This window comes from Panthera leo, chromosome B1, assembly GCF_018350215.1.
Source record: "Panthera leo isolate Ple1 chromosome B1, P.leo_Ple1_pat1.1, whole genome shotgun sequence".
In the NCBI taxonomy this organism is placed as follows: domain Eukaryota; kingdom Metazoa; phylum Chordata; class Mammalia; order Carnivora; family Felidae; genus Panthera; species Panthera leo.
The window spans coordinates 137556895-137576343 of NC_056682.1; the positions used below are offsets into that span (position 1 = coordinate 137556895).

General features: G+C 41.4%; 1 protein-coding gene and 1 pseudogene across 3 annotated transcripts in view; one reads left to right on the forward strand and one right to left on the reverse strand.

Moving 5' to 3' along the window:
• Positions 1-2352: 2352 nt before the first annotated feature.
• Positions 2353-19449, reverse strand: part of ENOPH1 (enolase-phosphatase 1) — a 36120-nt gene continuing 19023 nt past the window's right edge. For all 3 annotated transcript variants that reach the window (XM_042936074.1, XM_042936072.1, XM_042936073.1), the window contains 5 exons: positions 16194-16295; positions 12726-12928; positions 10297-10429; positions 8318-8441; positions 2353-2608 (listed from right to left, as the gene is read on the reverse strand). In XM_042936074.1, coding sequence (XP_042792008.1) covers positions 2469-2608; positions 8318-8441; positions 10297-10429; positions 12726-12928; positions 16194-16295 — 702 coding nt within the window. In that variant the 3' untranslated portion in view covers positions 2353-2468. The remainder of the gene's footprint in view (positions 2609-8317; positions 8442-10296; positions 10430-12725; positions 12929-16193; positions 16296-19449) is intronic.
• LOC122218097 lies at positions 14095-15221 on the forward strand (annotated as a pseudogene).

A 19449-nucleotide genomic window follows, 5' to 3' on the forward strand; every position in this document is an offset into this window, starting at 1 on the left:
TCAAAATGAATTATAGATTTTCTGGTACCCTTTTCATCATGGACAAGAAATGCTTCTTGTAGACTGTAGACTGAATATCTGTGTCCCCCTCAAAATCTGTATGTTGAAATCTAACCCCCAAATTGATGGTATTTGGAGGTGGGGGCTTTGGTGGAGCCCAAGGATAGAATTTGCACCCTTATGTATGTATATATCTTAAAGCAATCTCTGTGCCCAACGTGGGACTCCCACACACCCTGAGATCGAGTCTCATGCTCTACCAACTGAGCCAGCGTGGCAGCCCAGATTAGCGCCCTTTTAAAAGTACCCCAAGGTACCTGGGTGGCTCAGTCGGTTAAGCGTCCAAGTCTTGATTCCAGTTCAAGTCATGATCTCACGGTTTGTGGGAACGAGCCCCACGTCGGGCTCTGTGCTGACAGCTTGAAGCCTATTAGGGATTCTCTCCCTCTCTCTGCCCCTTCTCTGCTCACACTCTCTCTCTCAAAATAAGTAAGTAAACAGTTAAAAAAAAAAAAAAAAAGTAGCCCAAGAATGCCCCTTTGCCCTTCCACCACATGAGGTTACAGGAAAACGACCTTGGTCTGTGAGGAAATGGGCTCTCACCAGACAAGGAAGTTGCCAGCACTGGGATCTTAGACTTCTCAGCCTCCAGAACTGTGAGAAATAAAATTCTGTTTATAAGCCACCCAAGTCCTGGGATTTTGTTAGAGCAGTCCAAACAGACTAACCTCTCCACCCCAACTCTCTGTCAGCTACATAGTGAACACCCTTTTCCGTTAATTCCTTTGTCATCTAGACTCTGGTGCATAATTTTCTCTCATTTCTTCCTTACTTTTCCAATTATTCCTTTACTGGCATTAAGAGACATCTTACCTGTCATCTTCTCATGAGCTTTTTCAAAACTGTAGGAAGTTCATCCTTTTATTGTCATTTGTAGCTTTATCATTTACAAATTACTACCATTTCTAAAATTTACTTGAACTCATTTCCTTTTTATTACCCTTCTATATTTTCATAGTCCTTAGACTTCTTAATTAGTTACTGGAAGATAAAAATTATCAACATAAAATCTTTTATATTCCCTGTCCTCTCATATTTGTAATCTTTTTCTTATTCAAAGCATTTCCAAAATTATTCCTCCAGGATTCATTACAGCTTTTCTTAATTAAGAGAATACTTGCCTCCTTCTAACATTATTTTATATACCTCAAACGTAAGAGTCTCAAAAATCTAAGAAACCCCACTCATAACATGAATGCTTACTATCCAAATGGAATAATAACCAGTGAGGTCATGTATGTGTATATAACTCAAATAGTAGTCAATGACTTTTCACGGCAATGCATTAAAATACACACACAACACACACACACCTCCCATCCACAAGATTCAGGCAAAAACCAGAAGTTCTTATTTTCTCAATCTCTCTTCAGTTTCTCTTTTGCTTACGGCAATAGGTGGCATGGTTCAGGAACCTACACAAAACTGAGTGAAGAAGAAAATGTTTTTATTAATCACAACATGAAATTGACATGACATCCCATTAGGATTGAACCAGGATAAATAATGCTGTTATAAAATTTACACTCTTCATATCCATTTCAGAGGAAAATATTACATTATTAGGGCTCTTCTAGAAGGGTCTTACAGAATGATTTCAGTAAACCTTTTGCTTTTCAATAGTAAATAGCAACATATATTCTCAAACTGCTAAAAAGTAGTTAGAAAGGCAACCAGAAAACTTATGATGATAACAACCGGCAGGATTAGTGCTATTCTGTTAAACATTAAGAACCACATTCCTATTTTAGCTGTTACATCAATGCACCTTTATCATTGGTAAGGCAACCGTTTGCTGGGGCCGCCACAATGATGAGCAAGTTTCCTTGGTAATGGATACCTGCGTCAAGACTCAAATGAGTTTCCTTTCCCAGGTTTGCTGTCTTTTGGAGCAGAAACAAATGGCTTTGACTTCTGTAGAGAAGGAGGCTAATACTTTGAAATTTAGCTGTCGCAATCTTCTAACTTATAATTCGAAAGGGGAATGAATTATTATTAGGAGTAAGTCTGTGAAACACTTCCAGTTTTTAAAATAACAAGGCTTCTGAATAACTTCTCAACCCTACCTTTCCATGTTGGTACACGACTTGATAAACCTAACACGTGTGATCTATACTGCAGTAATTCTTCTATCAGCTATAGTTTGCTTTCAGTTGGGGTTAGGGTTGTGGTTTCAAACAATTTCTACATAGAAAGCATCTTTAAATAAGTTTCCTTTTCACTGAACTGAGACTTTTTTTCACTTATGTGCCCGTGGAAGGCAATTTAAACATACACATATATACACGCGCATACCTGTGTGTGCGTATATATGTCTTTTTTAAGTAAGTTACTTTTACCATTGGAATACAACTAGACTACAGGGACGACTCTGTGAAGATAGGCTGGTCTTCCCTATGAGTCGTCCTCTAGGTTGAGGAAGGCAGGTACAGTTCGCTGAAGGATGTGATGAGGCTGTAGTAAGTCTTCTCATCATCCGTCAGTCCCGCATTGCCGGGTCTCACCACCACAGCGACATGAACATCTGCTTCCTCAGCAGCACTGGCCTCTGTGAAAATCAAAGTATGTGTCAGAGACATCACAATATGATGTCTGAGATTTGCTTCAAAGTAATTAGGGGGATGTGGAAAACTAGGAAACAGGTTTGACCCTGATTTGATCATTGTTGAAGCTAGAAGTTGGCAACATGGGGGTCTGGCCACATTATTCTCTTTTATGTAACTTTTAATGTTTCCATAATAGAGTTGCTTTTTTTTTATTCTTACTATAAAACTATACCTGACAGACTAGAATGGTTTAGACTTCCCTGCCCAGTGTATAGTGTATAGCGTACCCTAGACTTCCGAGCTTTTATTAAGTACTTATGAATGCAGAAGGTAAAGGCCATGTTCTGTCCACGACTCTCCTCCATTCCCTCTCATCAGTCCCACATAAAACTGAGGGTTTCCCAAAAGGCAGGCTGTCCGTAATAATACCAGTTAGGCAGAGATGGGACAAATGGAAGCCCATGATTCAATCAGGTCAAAATTCCTGCTGTCACTTGCCTGGAAAATTCCTACTCTTCAAAATTCAGCTCAAATATCTTATCTTCCAGATAAGATATCTTCCAGGTAAGATTCCTACCATGTGTATTAGAGCATCCCATGTGCTCCTTTAACACCTTGTATTTAGCTCTCTCATGACTATATGAATTGACATGTTGTTATCTGTTGTCTCTCTTCTCATTAGACTTAGTGAGTACCTTAAGATCAGTGACTGCATGTGGACAGAAGTGAAAATAGGACTAGTAAAATGAAACTAGGTAAGCTAGGTATAGCAGGGAACATCTCTAATATGCCTTGGGTTACAGTCCTCTCTCCATTGTTTCCATGTGAAAGATAACAGCTAATGCCTTATATTAGTTTAGCACCTACTATGTGCCAAGTACTATTCTAGGAACAGACATATGAACAAAACAAAGCTCCTGTCTTCATGGAGCTCCCATTCTCATTTAAATCTTCACAACAACCCTGAGGTAGTTAGTATTACTATCCCTATTCTACAGACACGGAAAGTGAGAGCTAGCAAGTGGCAGAGCTAACGTTTCAAAGTGTCAACCTGACTCTATGGTCTCTGCTCTAGAACAAGGGCGAAAAAATTATGACCTACCACCTGCTTCTGTAAATAAAGTTTTATTAGAACACAGCCATGCCCATTCATTCGTGCATTGTCTATGGCTGCTTTTCCACTCCCAGGACAGAGTTTTAAGAGTAGAAACAAAGGCTGTAGGGCCTGCAAAGCCTAAAATACACTACTGGCCCTTTACGGAGCAAGCTTGCCAACTCCTGCTCTAGAGCAATACTACTCCAAGTGTGGTCTATGTACTTATAGTTGGGGCAACCACCTGGAAGCTTGTTAGAAATGCAGAATCTCAAGTCCCCAACATGGAACTACTGAATTAGGATCTGCAATTTAACAAATGACTGACTTCTGAGCACACAGGGTAAGTTTTGATCAGAAGTCTCAAGGAAAGAAAACTGGCAAGAGAGGAGGCATTCTGGGCAGACATAAAGCCATGTATAGATATTGGAAGAATAGAGCGAGTGAGTGTGGGAGACAGCACACAGGTAAGACAGAGCCAAACTGGTGAAGAATCTGAAACACATTCTATGGAGTTTAGATTTGATGTAATACGAAACCACAGTCATTTCCTATCATTTGGAAAACAGTTACACCATCAAAATGGGTTATAGGGCAACAGTGCAGAGCGAGTAAGAAGCTCCCAGAGGGAGTGAATGGGGCAGAGCCATCTCTTCCACGTCCAGCTTCTGCCCTTCCTGTGAAAGGGCTGTCACCTCCCAGAGCAAACAAAGTGCTCAGCAATCCCCTCTTCGTGTGGAAATCCCATCCTCAGGCAAACTCTGCAGACCCCTTCACCCCCAGTTCCCAGCCTGACTGCCTCAAGCAAAGCTTTCCTCTTGACTAGCAACCCAGGATCTCAACTAAGTTGAGCCACCACAATCCACGATCCACGTGGGACCTGACACTAGCCAATGACTTTTGCACACTCAGCCTCTTACCGGCATCACCACGGGGCAAGTGTTGTCCTTGTGCATCTGTTTGCCCTGTTGGCACAATATTGACTTGAAACCCTGGGCCTCCTTCCTTTCCTCCAAGAGGAAAAAGCCTTTCAGGGTCTCTTTTTCATACTTGGATCTTATTTGGGATACCAAATAGTCTTCCATTCTGTCTTGGCAGTGGAGTCTGGGCATGTGGTACCAAAAACACAGGATCAGAAATAACAGAAAAGAACAAGGCAAGCAGCCAGCTGCCTGGCCGCATCCCAGCTACACATGAGCCCAGTTCTGGCCCTACTGCTTCACTGGGTGTGGAGCTGGCAGAAGATGAGGGACAAGAACAAAACCTCCGTGCGGAGGCCTTGGAGAAAGTCAATTTTGTTTTGAGGCCAACTTGGGGATTATCTCTATTCGCTGAAGTTAAGAATAGTTTCTGGGACTGAAGCCTAAGGAAATCACTTCAGTGAAAAGAGAAAAGACATAAAATTATAGATGTACTATGATAACAATTAGAAAAAAAATGTGGCTACAGACAAGACTATGAAGAACCTGTATGTGATCTTACTAGGGCAGGGATTATAATTATTAATAGTAACCATAAAGTGAGGGAGGGGGGAAAGTCTGGGGATCATAACACATTCAATCCCAGAATGCTCGAGACAGACTCCATGCGGAGCTCCGGCCACAAAGCAGGTCTCTGATGCTAAGCCGGCAGAAACTTATCATCCAAACTGCTAGGAAATTAAATAGAAGGCAAACCATTCATTTATATGAATGACAGAAAAGCAATTCACAGATTAAACCAGCTAACCTCAGCAGAGCAGGGCCTATCTCCTTTCCATAAGGAACAAAGCAAAATAAAAGGTATTCAAATTATCATTCCTCACAGAAACTGCTGGCTTTCATACCCTTAACCTGTGTAGACAGTAGAGCAACCTCCCCACCCCACCACTCTAAGTCCCCAAAAGCCATTCTTAAAAGAAGGTAAATCATAACTTTAAATCGGAAGAAGTTTCTGTACAGAAATAAGATAGGCGAATATTTATAGTATATTTATAGTCCGGGGGGAGAAACTGGGTAAAATGGCTGTTATCAAGGTTGATACTTGTTGATGGTACATTTATGTGGCCTGGCTACCTAGTTACACAGCAAACGTTGAAACATCTGTCTCTCTTCTCCCTCGGTGCAGTCAAGCAGTAAATGTAAAGTTTTCCAGGATAGGGAAAAACAAGACAACAGTTTGTAGGAACCCTTGGACTTTGAACTGACCCAAGCCAGGATATGCAAGACAGGGGCTGATCCCCACAACATCTGCTGAGTTTTCAAACTCGAGATAACAAATGGCTGTGATCTGGTACCATCCACCTGGATCAAAATTTCAGTCTACATTCACCAAGGCTTAAAATTTAACAGAAATATTAACAATTACTATATGTCTACCGCATGCTAGGTAAAATTAAGTTCCTCTTTCTCTAGAAAGCATTATTATAACTTTTGGAAGGCATTATATGTGATCTACGCTGGTTAGGATTTTTTTTAAACCGCTTAGCAAATTAGTACTTGCTTAGATACCTGTAACTCTTGCCTAACAGAACGGACCAAAAGCTGGAGGGTCGGCAGCAGAGAGAGAATACAGTTCATACACACTTCTTCTGCTAAGATACCTCTGTCAGCAGCTTGGGTTTGCCTTTGGGCCCTATCTCTGAAAGTCCTAGTGGGTGGGGGTTTCTCGAAGGACTAGAGAGAGGGGTTTGGCCTGCAGACCATTGTAGCTGCCGCCAAGGGGCTCTGGAGTCACATGGAGCCAACTAGGCAAGAGAGCACCCAGCCCTGCACCTCTTCTCCCTGACGCCCTTCCCAGCCTGCTGGGGAACAGTGTGTCAGGGCAGCCACACAATACACAAAGTCTTGTTCTGGGGATAAATGGAAGATGAAACTTCCAATCCAAGGTAAACAGAAGAAACAAATATAAAGAACTGCCCTTGGGGCACCTGGGTGTCTCAGTCGGTTGAGCATCTGACTTCAGCTCAGATCATCTCAAGGCTCATGAGTTTCAAGTTCTGCATCAGACTCACAGCTATCAGCAAGGGAGCCTGCTTCAGATCTTCTGTCCCCCCCCCGCCCCCCCGCTCAGGCTCTCTCTCTCTAAGATAAAAAAACATTAAAAAAAAAAAAAGATGGGGCACCTGGGTGGCTCAGTCAGTTGAGCGTCCGACTTCACCTCAGGTCACGATCTTGCGGCTCATGAGTTCGAGCCCCGCATCTGGCTCACTGCTGTCAGTGCGGAGCCTGCTTCGGATCCTGTCCTCCCTCTCTCTTTGCCCTTCCCCACTTGTACTCTCTCTCTCAAAAATAAATAAATCTTAAAAAAAAAAAAAAAATTGCCCTCAAATACAGGTGCAATTATAAACACACCAAAATTAGGCCCCCTGGAAGACGCACAAACTCTAAGGACAATGAGCATGCAATCAACAGCTGGCACCAGGTGAAGGTGTCCGGGCAAGTCTAACCAAGCAGAGGCTTTCACAGAACAACCAGAGACCAACCTTCCCCCAGCACCCACTATCTCTTCACCTGCCACTGCTTGTTTCCTCATTCACTACCGTTTCCTTCTGTAAATCTCTAGAGGATCTACATTCATACACAGAAACTGGAGTGTGAGCTTTCTATTCTGACCCAAAGTACTCTTGAAGTCACTTATATTACCAGTACGGTACAGTATATACTGTTACGTGGATTCAATACTTAAAATAATAATGCATCTGGCTAACGTACCCCATATAATAAAGTACTATTATAATGGGTAAAAAAGATGTGTATCTTTAAACAGGTGGATCATGCCAAGAAAGTCCTGAGGTTCAGAGCATGACGGGTGCCTGGGGACTGGGGTCACCTGAGGGAAGGTGGAGAGGAGGCTCCTAGTCACCAGGGAGGAGTGCTTATCAACTGGAACAAGAATGACACAAAAGCTCTCAAACCATTCAGAGTTCTCCTCCCCTCTAGCTTTTTGTTTCTTTTTTTGGTATTTTTCTGAGTGTGCATAGCTCATCTCAGTGCTATTAAATACATATGATCACGTCTACTGTAAGCTGATGTCCCTCACCACACACCTACCCTCATACTCGTGTCTGCATGCTCCATCACCCAGTGACATCCCTTAAGTTGTCCTTTGTTATTTTGCCATTTCATCCATGTGTGTGTATATACAGAAGGATGGGTGGGAGACCATGGATAAGAGTTACAGTGAGAAGATCTAGTCTTTCCAGTACTACTTGCCCACGCATAACCCCCAAGGAAGGGTAAATGGAGAGAAACATGGGTCATTTGATTCACTGCTCCCTTTTATAAACCCGTTTCATTTTTCGAGGATCCACACAAACTTTCTTTACAGAGGCCACATGTTTGCAGTGCCAGGCCCAGCACTTACCCTGGAGTATACAACAGAAGAAGTCAGATTACTCGGGGCACCTGGGGAGTTCAGCCAGTTAAGTGTCTTAACTCTTGATTTTGGCTCAGGTCATGATCTCTCACGGTTTGACAGTTCGAGCCCCACATCAGGCTCTGAGCTGACAGTGAGAAGCCTGCTTGGGATTCTCTTTCTCCCCCTCTCCTAACCACAACCCTGCCCCCCCGTCTCATGCATGCATGTGCTTTCTCTCTCTCTGTCAAAAAAAAAAAAAAAAAGGAATCCAATTACTCACCTAGAGTAACATCTGTCAAAAACAAGATGTTGTTGGTTGAGCACCCAATGCTGTTGGCAATCTTTCGGTAACTCTCACTCTCCACTTTGTGTCCAATCTTGGTATCAAAGTGACCATCAACAAGCTGCACAAACGGAAAGAAAAGACTGACGTCATAAATACACTTGCAACCCAACTCCTTTGTCTTTCCATTTTCTCGGAGATACGTAACAATCATAGCGATTTCATCCCCTCAGTAAATAATCCCTGAAAGCCTTATGGAGGCTACAGAAAGAAAACATAATGTAAGATTTTATAGAAATAAACATTTGGAAGAAGTAAACAATTCAATGTATATAAGATCATATTTTAATTTACTTAGTTTTCTTTGAGAAGCATTAATTTTATATCCAAAATCTTTTAAAACACACATGCCCTACTTTCTATCCTTAAAACCCCATTTATACTCAAAAACTACTTATTGGACTGGGTTTCACTCCTGATGACAGGTCCTGAACATTGTCCTCTGATCCCAGAATGAATAGATCTCTCTAACCTGTCTCACTAATAAGCTGTTACTTAACTTTCAAGAAACTTTCATTTTTTACATTTTGAAATTCTACCCAAGAGCTAGTATATATATCCTTCCTGTCTTAAAGATAACTGGGATCAAAATATGTAACTTGCTTATTTAACTAACATGAACCAAAATAAGTCCACATTTAGGATCAGCTATTATGTGATACTTTGAATATTGTCAGAACTTTTCACAAACTAAAAACAAGCCTAACAACACTCAAAGACAAATTAAGGTAATATTAATACTATGATTTTTTAAAACTTTTAAAAAGTTAAGATCGGTTTTATAGATTTTCTTTCTTTCTCAAGTCTGCCTCACTTAGTACTTTTTTATTATTGAATTCAGTAATTACTGTGTCTTATCTACTATCACCTTAATGTCTGTTCCACTAGAGAGAGCAAAACGGTAGTTTACATCTGTATTCAGAGATACAGATATCTGTACACCAATAATGCAAGGGTTTTATTCCTGACTTAATATTTGATTTAAACTAAAACACAGGGAAGTACTAAAATGAGAATATGACAATCTCCAAAGCCAAAGTATTCTCTGTGCACAGTAGAGACTCAATGAATACTTGTTTAAAAGATAGCTGGCTGGATGACCTACTATATATCACTACATTCGGCCTGTATTTGGTTAGCTGGCATTTCTTTTTCAGGTCCTAAACGCCTGCCTTCTTCCACTGACCACCGTATCCTCCAGAAGGTGTAGGGATGGTGGGACAGAGGAGCCGGCAGGAATTGTCTCATCTACAAGAAACGTAATAGGTGGCCTGCACGTATCACTCTTCGGTAACATGCCCAGTTCTCTCTTACAGAGAATGAAATTTCTGAAATGTCTCTCCAAATCGCCAGAAACAAATGAACCCACACTGCACTCTGCTTCATGAAAGAAGTTTATGTGTGCATGTGTTTGGATGGGGTATGTGCCACTATGGACCACTTACCTGACTTTAAACAACCAAAACAAGCGGGCCGTTAGTGTCCTCTGAGTTGACAATTTTCTGATGTTGGCAAGGTAGCTGATTTATAAGCCAGCTCCTATTTTATTAGCTGTATTACATATACATCTATATATAATATACATTTATATATTCCTGACCCCATCCCAGACCTGCCAATTCAGATCTGCTAGGAAGCATGGCCCAGGGATCTACACTTTTAACAGACTCCCAGGTGATCATTATTCACAATATCTTAAGAACCTCCAATGCCAAGACTGGCTCCACAGAAACAGTTTATCCTTCCCTCGAATGTATTCTCCAGTTTATCCAGTCTCTTTACCACCTGCTTAGCATATATGCATGCAATGATCTGATTGCTGATTTAGCTTATAACTGTAGAATATTCCTTTAAGATTCTTTATTTCATGCTTTGATAGTGTCCAAAAACAAAGTAACCTACCTCAGTTAACCTACCTCAAGAATATCTCCCTCTGTAGAATGCCCAAATAATAGCTTCTGGGCCTCTACACTCCCTGAAGAATAGATGTACACCTTCATTCCAGCCTCTCTCCATTTCCTGACTGCTGGAACTACATCTTCAAAGAACCTGGAGGGAAGAGCACCAAGGTCAAGTGAGGGAACACATTATTCAACCAGATGAAAACCAGGCAAAATAGTTGGAACAAGTTTCTCTATTTGTGCCCATGAGAAGCATCTCCAAGAGACTTCGAGTCCGGTCTGATAAGCTTGTCACTGGAGATTCAGGATCACAGTGGATTAGAAGCAACAACTTAGGTGGAGAGGACAGTTTTGGGCAGACAGCCACACTAATGACAGTAAAAAGTGATTACAAATAAGGGATGAAATAACAGTGTTTTTTAAAGTTCCCAAGGAACTCCAAAAAGCAAATAACAATCATGGAATCTTTGATGTAATCCATGACAAGAAAAGGTTAAATTATGTCCAGTGTGTCTTCACAAAGCATGGCAATGCCTTTAAAAAGATGTGCTTCCAAACAATTAAAAGAAAAACATTTGCGGGTTCAAAGCTATTAATATCTGATCAGCTAGAAAATGGAACTTCACTTCTTGAGAACTAAGAAAACCTAAAGTTTTACTCTATAGAAAAAAAATTACAGAATAAACCAGTTAAGAGACTTGTACCATCTCACATTGGCAGGTCAGCAGTGTCTAGCTTTTGATTCCGGACACTAAGTCCTGCTTACCCGTTCCACAAGGTCTTCCCTATCCGGTGGTGGAAATAATATCGCAGGAAATAGGTGCAAAGAGAAGCATAAGAACTTGGAATGTGGAACCAGTCATCTCTAAAAGATTAACTGGAAAATGTCAGAGAAGTCTCCTACTGGATAAAAGAGCTTAATATGTAATATTAATTGAAGGAAAGAGATCAACTAGTTCAAAACCAGTATACATAATTATGGGTTACTTTGTGCATTACTTTATACTCCTAGAGACAGGATTTCTTCCACGTTGCCAGTGCAGGGCTTAGAAGTCTAAGAGAACTTATTTCACGTCTCTGGTTCTATAATTAAGGAAACCAGACCAAGAGAAGAAAGGACTAACTACTCCAAGCATTCTCTCCTGGCTCCACTCTTGTGTTTTACAAAGTGAACCAGCAGACATTCCCAGATCATTGGCCGATCTGGAAATTTTTTTTTTTTTTTTTTTTATTAAAAAAAAAAATTTTTTTTTTACATTTGTTTTTGAGAGACAGAAAGAGAGGGAGACACAGAATCAGAAGCAGGCTCCAGGCTCTGAGCTGTCAGCCCGACGCGGGGCTCAAACCCACGAACTGTGAGATCATGACCTGAGCTGAAGTTGGACCCTTAACCGACTGAGCTACCCAGGCTCCCCGGCCTATCTGGAAATTCTAATGCAGCCTTTAAAAAGGGGAAGCCCCTTGTAAAGTACATAAAGGAATGGTATCTCATTTGACAGAAAAACAAAAGAAATACAACAGCTAGAAGTGGACTTGGATCTTAGGGTTTACATCAGGCAATGGCCTAAAATCCTTAGTTGGCAGTGTCTAAGAATTTCTTGGGCGCCTGGGTAGCTCAGTCAGTTGAGCGTCTGACTCTTGATTTCAGTTCAACTCATGATCTCATGGTTCGTGGGTTCAAGCCCCAAATCTGCCTGCATACTGACAGTGTGGAGCCTGCCTGGGATTCTTTCTCTCCCTCTCTTTGCCCCTCCCCCGTTCTCGCTGTCTCTCAAAATAAATCAACTTAAAAAAGAATTTCTTAGCAGGGTGCCTGGCTGGTTCAGTCAGTAGAGCGTGAGCTTCTTGCTCTTAAGGTTCTAAGTTTCAGCCCCACATCGGATGTAGAGATTACTTAAAAATAAAATATTGAAAAAAAAAAAAAAAAAAAAAAAGAATTTCTGAGCAATACAGGACTCCTGGTCTCCTTTGACAGGAGCGCTCCCAGAACACCACAGCCAAGACTCCAGTCAGGGTGGTACTCCTAACACCCTGAGTAACCCCAAAGTAACACGTAAATAATGGCACCCATCTTTCTCCTCTAACAGAGCAGAAAGCAAGTGATTGAACGGTCCTGAGACATAGCCCGACAGTGCCGCCACTCGTATGCTAAGGATCAAACAGGACTTAGTTCAAGGAAGTCACCATCTTCTAGGAAGCTGTTTTACACTGGGATAAAAAGTCCTTCGGCCATCCCACAAAGCCAGGCATGCTGGTCTGGGGAATTTAGCCGGATGGAACGCTTTCCCCCGGCTCTGAAACAAACAAAACAAACACTCACTTGTTAAAATAAAAAGAATGTTGACTTTATCTATTTTATGAATCACACAACGAACACTGGACAGAGAGGACCAGTGGAAAACGCATTCGGTTTTGGGGCTGGTGAAATGTTTTGAGTTACATACTCTGCTTTCATGCGCCCAGCTGCAAAAGCCGCCCTCCACATGTGGCCCTGCAGCTGTTTCAGCGCCGTGGTCTTTCGATCCAGAGACATCTGCCAGCGCACGTTATCCACCACGGCCTGGATCATCTGCTGCAGGTCATCCGCTCCATTCCCAGATGCAGCAGGGATGGGAACAGCCCCATCCAGGTGGGAATCCTCTTCAGCCTTAAAGTCGTAAACAAGATGTTTGGTTCGGACTTATTTTTAAAAAGATCACTTAAAATGAGACCTGAAAACCAAGCTGAACAATTTTCTCCAACTATCATTAGCACCTAGCACTGTGACAAATTAAAGTGTCTTACACTTTGGAGAAGGATAGTGAACGATTCCTAAGGGAAAAGTGGATTCTAATTAATGAATTTACATTACCTTTCCTATATTGCTAAAGCTGAAATTTAAATCAAGAGGCATGTTGTACATGAGAAAAGACACAGCATATAATGGTAAAATGATACAGTAAGACCCAGTGTGTTGATTCACTTACTGGGATCAACAAACCAGGACTTTAATTACATCTGATCATTTTTTCTGCACTATAATGAACTGAGGAAGAAACAAAATCTCAACAAAATCCGTTTCTGCCTGGAATTCAATGAAAAGAAGCTAGCAAAGCAATGTCTGGGGTTGGTTCTTTTTCAGTATCTGTCAATATGAAAGGAATTTTTTCTTTGCAAAAAAAAAAAACAAAACAAAACCCTAACAGCTATTTAGAACAATGACTGTGAGTAAGCATATTCCAATGATTTATACACTACAATGGGGGAATATGTATGTATATTTCAACAACAAGAGTTGTAAGACAAGACAAAGCTGAGGGAGGGGAGTTTCAGATGAACCCTGAGTTATCTAGAATATTTAACAAACCCAAATGCTCCGCGGCCCAAAGGAAGGAACTGTACATCCAATCCCAAATTCAACCATTAAAACATTTCCAGAGCGTTCCACATTGTCCGATGTAGAAAACTAACTAGAAAGTAACTGCCAGAGTTCACCCTGCACAGCATATAAGATCTTTGCCACTGAGGCAATTTTAATAAGGAAAAAAAAAAAGCAGCAACAACAGAGGGGTGGCTGGGTGGCTCAGGAGGTTAAACGTTTGCTTTCAGCTCAGGTCATGATCTCACAGTTTGTGTTAGAGCCCCGCATCGGGCTCTCTGCTCTCAATGCAGGGCCCACTTTGGATCCTCGGTCTCCCTCATTTTGCTCCCCCTGCCCCCCGCTCGTGTGCGTGTGCGTGTGCTCTCTCACTCTCTCAAATAAATAAACGTTTGAAAAAGAAAGAAAGAGTCCCATATTGAACTTAAGTTGGAAGAGGCGAGTCCGGTCTCAAAATGGAGGTAAAACCGCCGCCCAGTCGCCCCCAGCCCAACTCTGGCCATCACCGCTACCACCGGGGGGAGGAGGGCCATGATCCAAAGGAACCAGAACAGTTGAGAAAACTGTTTATTGGTGGTTTCAGCTTTGAAACTACAGATGATAGTTTAAGAGAACATTGTAAAAAATGGGGCACACTTACAGACTGTGTGGTGATGAGAGACCCCCAAACGAAATGTTCCAGAGGTTTCGGTTTTGTGACTTACTCTTGTGTGGAGAAGGTGGATGTAGCAATGTGTGCTCGACCACACAAGGTTGATGGGCATGTAGTGGAACCAAAGAGAGCTGTTTCTACAGAGGATTCTGTAAAGCCTGGCACCCATCTAACTGTGAAGAAAATTTTCGTTGGTGGTATTAAAGAAGATACAGAAGAATATAATTTGAGAGACTACTTTGAAAACTATGGCAAAATGGAAACCACAGAAGTTATGGGGGACAGGCAGAGTGGAACAAAGAGAGGATTTGCTTTTGTAACTTCTGATACAGTTGATACAACTGTTGTTCAGAAATACCACACAATTAATGGGCATAACTGTGAAGTGGAAAAGGACCTTTCCAAACAAGAATTTCTGTCTGCTGGATCGCAAAGAGGTCGTGGAGGTGGATCTGGCAACTTTATGGGTCGTGGAGGAAACTTGGGAGGTGGTGGTAACTTTGGCCGCGGTGGAAACTCTGGTGGAAGAGGAGGCTATGGTGGTGGAGGTGGTGGCAGCAGGGGTAGTTATGGAGGAGGTGATGGTGGATATAATGGATTTGGAGGTGATGGTGGCAACTATGGTGGTGGTCCTGGTTCTAGAGTAGAGGAGGCTATGGTGGTGGTGGACCAGGATATGGAAACCAAGGAGGTGGATATGGTGGCGGTGGTGGCGGATATGATGGTTACAATGAAGGAGGAAATTTTGGAGGTGGTAAGTATGGTGGTGGTGGGAACTGTAACGATTTTGGAAATTATAGGGGACAACAGCAATCAAATTACGGACCCATGAAGGGGGGCGGTTTTGGTGGAAGAAGCTCGGGCAGTCCCTAAGGTGGTGGTTATGGATCTGGTGGTGGAAGTGGTAGATGCGGTAGCAGAAGGTTCTAAAAATTTTCAGAAGGGCTACAGTTCTCAGCAGGAGAGAGAGCGAGGAGTTGTCAGGAAAGCTTCAGGTTACTTTGAGACAGTTGTCCCAACTGCATTAGAGGAACTGTAAAAATCTGCCACAGAAGGAACGACGCTCCATAGTCAGAAGAGTTCCTGCAGCTTCAACAGGAAACCCTTCTTGTTCAGGACGGTCATAGCCACAGTTGGTAAAAAGTGCAGCTATTGATTAATGCAATGTAGTGTCAATTAGATGTGTGTTCCTGAGCTTTTCTTTCTGTTGTAGCTTTGTTTTTTTCTTTTCATTACATCAGGTATATTGCCCTGTAAATTGTGGTACTGGTACCAGGAAAAAAAAAATTAAGGAATTTTTAACTTTTCAAAACAATAAAAATAAAATAAAAAGAAAGAAAGAAAGGAAAAAAATCAGTTCTTTCCCAGTTCCACAATGTGGAAGGGAAAAACGGACTGTAAACCGGAGGGTGAATAGAGCAGAGCACCACAAGAGACAGACGCTGGCCCATGAGCAGGGAGACAGGTCTAGAGGGCTGTATGGATGTGAAGCCCGAGGAGGGCTGTGCAGGGGGGGGCACGGCTCCTACCAAGAGGCAGAAGAGAGTGGAGAATGAGGTGCTGAGGTGCTGTCACTGGGAGACATTAATGAAAAATGTGACAAGACAGCACAAAACCTTTTACACACTACCCAGAAAAAGCTTCGTTTTAAAAATACATGACATTTTTATGCTTCTGGAATAGCTCCAGAGAGAAGCAACTGTAGAGACAATGAACTGCCATGATCTGCCCGTTTAATTATGTACTGTGAATTCCTAAGCAGGCAAGTCACTGCAACTGCCATGCCCTGAGAGCCCAGAGAGCTTCTTTTACAATATGCTCAGAGCGCATTCTAAGTCTCCAGGCATCCTCAGTTCTCAGACACTTGGGAATGTGGAAGCAATGGAAGAGAAGTGTCCCAACCTGTTTCCTCAGAAGATTGACATCCTGCTGGCACTCCTCTTCTTCCCAATGTGTCTGCAGATACTCTTTAACATTTTCTTTGATGTAAGGAAATAAAATGTCCTGGGTAAATGAGTTTAAAAAAAAAAAAGAATTAGCTTCAGTCATTTGTATGAGATCAAGTTCTTCAACAATCTCACTTTGCTAGTTGTGGCATGTAAGCCACTGAAAACTACATTGAAAATATGAAAATTACTGCTGTGGATACAGGAGTGAAACAGAAACAGAGACCAAGAAACAAATGAATTAGATCGAGTCAGCAAACTATAGCCCATGGGCCAAATCCACTCTACCTCCTGTTTTTGTAAATGAAGTTTTGCTTTTTTGTTTTTTTTTTAAAGTAAGCTCTATGTCCAACATGGGTTTTGAACTCACAATCCCAAGATCAACAGTCATATGTTCTACCAACTGAGCCAGCCAGGCGCTCCTGTAAAGCAAGTTTTATTGGAACACAGCCACTCTCACTTGCTTGCATTGTCAGTGGCTACTTTGGGGCCACAATGGCAGAGTTGAATATCTGTAACCAAGACCATATGGTCCGCAAAGTCTAAACATTTACTGTTCAGCCCTTTACAGAAAAAGTCCACTGACTCCTAAACTAGATTGTTGACCATAGGTCCTTGAGGGTAAGGATCAAATATACTTTGCTCACAGCTGTTATCATCAATACATACACACTATCTGGCCCATGTCCATGGATGACAAATATTCAAAAAAAAAAAAAAAAAAAGACAATTTGATCACCATGATTTTTTCTTGGTAATCAGACTACCTATAGAATACCCTGTAAAACAGTGATGGGCAAAATAATTAAAAAATAAATACCCTGTCAGTAATCCATACACTAGGACCATGATTTCTCTTAGGTCAAAATTTTTATTTACTTACCACTGAGCTTATGTATCTTTTCTTTTTTTTGTTTGTTTATTTATTTTGAGAGAGAAGGAGAGTGAGCAAATGGGAGGAGGGACAGAGAGACAGGGAGAGAGAGAATCCTAAGCAGGCTCCATGCTGTCAGTGCAGAGCCCAACTCGGCTTAACCCCGTAAACTGTGAGATCATGACCTGGGGCCGAAATCAAGAGTTGACATTTAACCTACTGAGCCACCCAGATGTTCCAAGTCTATGTATCTTTTCAAAGTAAATGTGGTACATTCAATAAGTTTTGGGTTTTTTTTTTGTTGTTGTTGTTGTTGTTTTTAGTGTCTACTAGTGGGGCACAGAAAAGGGAATTGAAAAGATAAAATAAATCAAAGTCCCTTTTCTCCAAAAGCTTAAGAATCTAGTGGGGGGACAGGAGGATGGCAAGCAAACAAAAACTTGTGATATGGGGCAAAGGGTGAGACAAGCAGAGTATAAGCAGAATGCTGTACAAATCCAGAGTATGATAACCTGCAAGAGTCTTAGCAATTACCAGTATTTTCCAAATATTGTATTTTTCTAAAAAATACAGAAAAATTAGTATACACTATGATGTACACCCCAAGTATACAATTCAGAGAAGGTCTCATACTTTAAGGAAAACTGTATAATCAAGTTGAACTCAATAAGTCAGTTTATTGGGGTGCCTGGGTGGCTCAGTTGGTTAAGCATCCAACTTCGGCTCAGGTGATGAACTCAGGGTCCATGGGTTCAAGTCCCATATCAGGCTCTGTGCTGACAGCTCGGAGCCTAGAGCCTGCTTTGGATTCTGTGCCTCCCTCTCTTTGTCCCTGTCTCTGTCTCAAAAATAAATAAACGTTAAAAAAGAAGTCAGTTTATTTAGGGGCACTTAAGTGGCTCAGTTGGTTGAGCATCCAACTCTTGATTTTGGCTCAGGTCACGATCCCAGGGTTGTGAGATAAAGTCCTCCATCAGGCTCTGTGCAGAGCATGGAGCCTGCTTGAATTTCTCTCTCTCTTTCTGTGCTCCTCTCTATTGCTCGCATGCTCTGTCTCTCTCTAAAAAAAATAAAGTTTTTTAAAAAGAAGTCTGTTTATCTAAACTCATCCACTTATTTTTTTAATGTTTTTATTATTTATTTTTGAGACAGTGCAAGTAGGGAAGGGGCAAAGGGGGGGTAGAGGATCCGAAGGGGGTTCTGCACCAATAGCAGCGAGTCCTATGTGGGGTTCAAATCTATGAACCACGAGATCATGACCTGAGCCGAAGTTGGATGCTCAACCAACTGAGCCCCCCAGGTGCCCCTCACTCACTTATTTCTTTACTCAAATATTTACAGAATGCCCTTATAACTTCCAGTTACAAAATAAGTAAGTCACAGGGATACAAAGTACAGCATGGGGAATATACTCAATAATACTGTAGTAACTTTATATGGTTATGGATGGTAATTAAACTTATTATGGTGAGGGTTTCCTAATGTAAAAAAATGTCCAATCACTACGTTGCACACCTGAAACTAATATAATATTGCATGTCAACTGCATTTCAACAGAAAAATAAATAAAGAGTAGGGCTGATGCGTTTACCTCTCTTCATAACACATTATTCAAATTTCACCTGGCCTAGTAAAAATAAAGTCATTCAATTTTGCTTGTTCCCACATGGCGTTCCAGTAAGTAATGGATCATTCAGCAGATTTAAAAGCGTACAGTGTAATCAAGCAAATTGTTCAGCATACTTGACAGAACAGCCTTGTTTAAACTCAATAAAAACTCAATCCTGATCTAAAAGAAGGAAAATGAAGAGCTGAGATTGACAGCTTGTTTTTTCCGCAAGAGACTCCTTTTACCATACTGATAGGCTTCTGTTCTTTAAATACTTGGTTTTCCCATCATGCCCTACATCATGCCCCTCCTTATCCTTCCTTTCACCTACTAATTTCTCCCGGACTCATGTACTGTAGCAGGACTGCAAGCTGGCCCCCTACTCAAGAATGCTGAGAAGATACACAAAAACTGAAGGCACACACAGCCAGTCCTCTCCTAAGCATATATCATAGACAAACTCTAACACAGGCACACAAAGAGAGAAGTAAAAAAAATGTTTATTTTAGTACTGGGTGTAATAACAAAATCAATGGAAACAATCTAAATCTTTATTAGCTAGAGAATAAACTCTAGTATATTCTTTCATTCTCTAAAACAACATATATATAAATAAATAAATAAGTAAATAAATAAATAAATAATAAAAATAAAAAATACAACAACATACAGCAGTTAAAAACTCAATACTGAGGGGCACCCGGCAGGCTCAGTCGGAGAAGCATATGA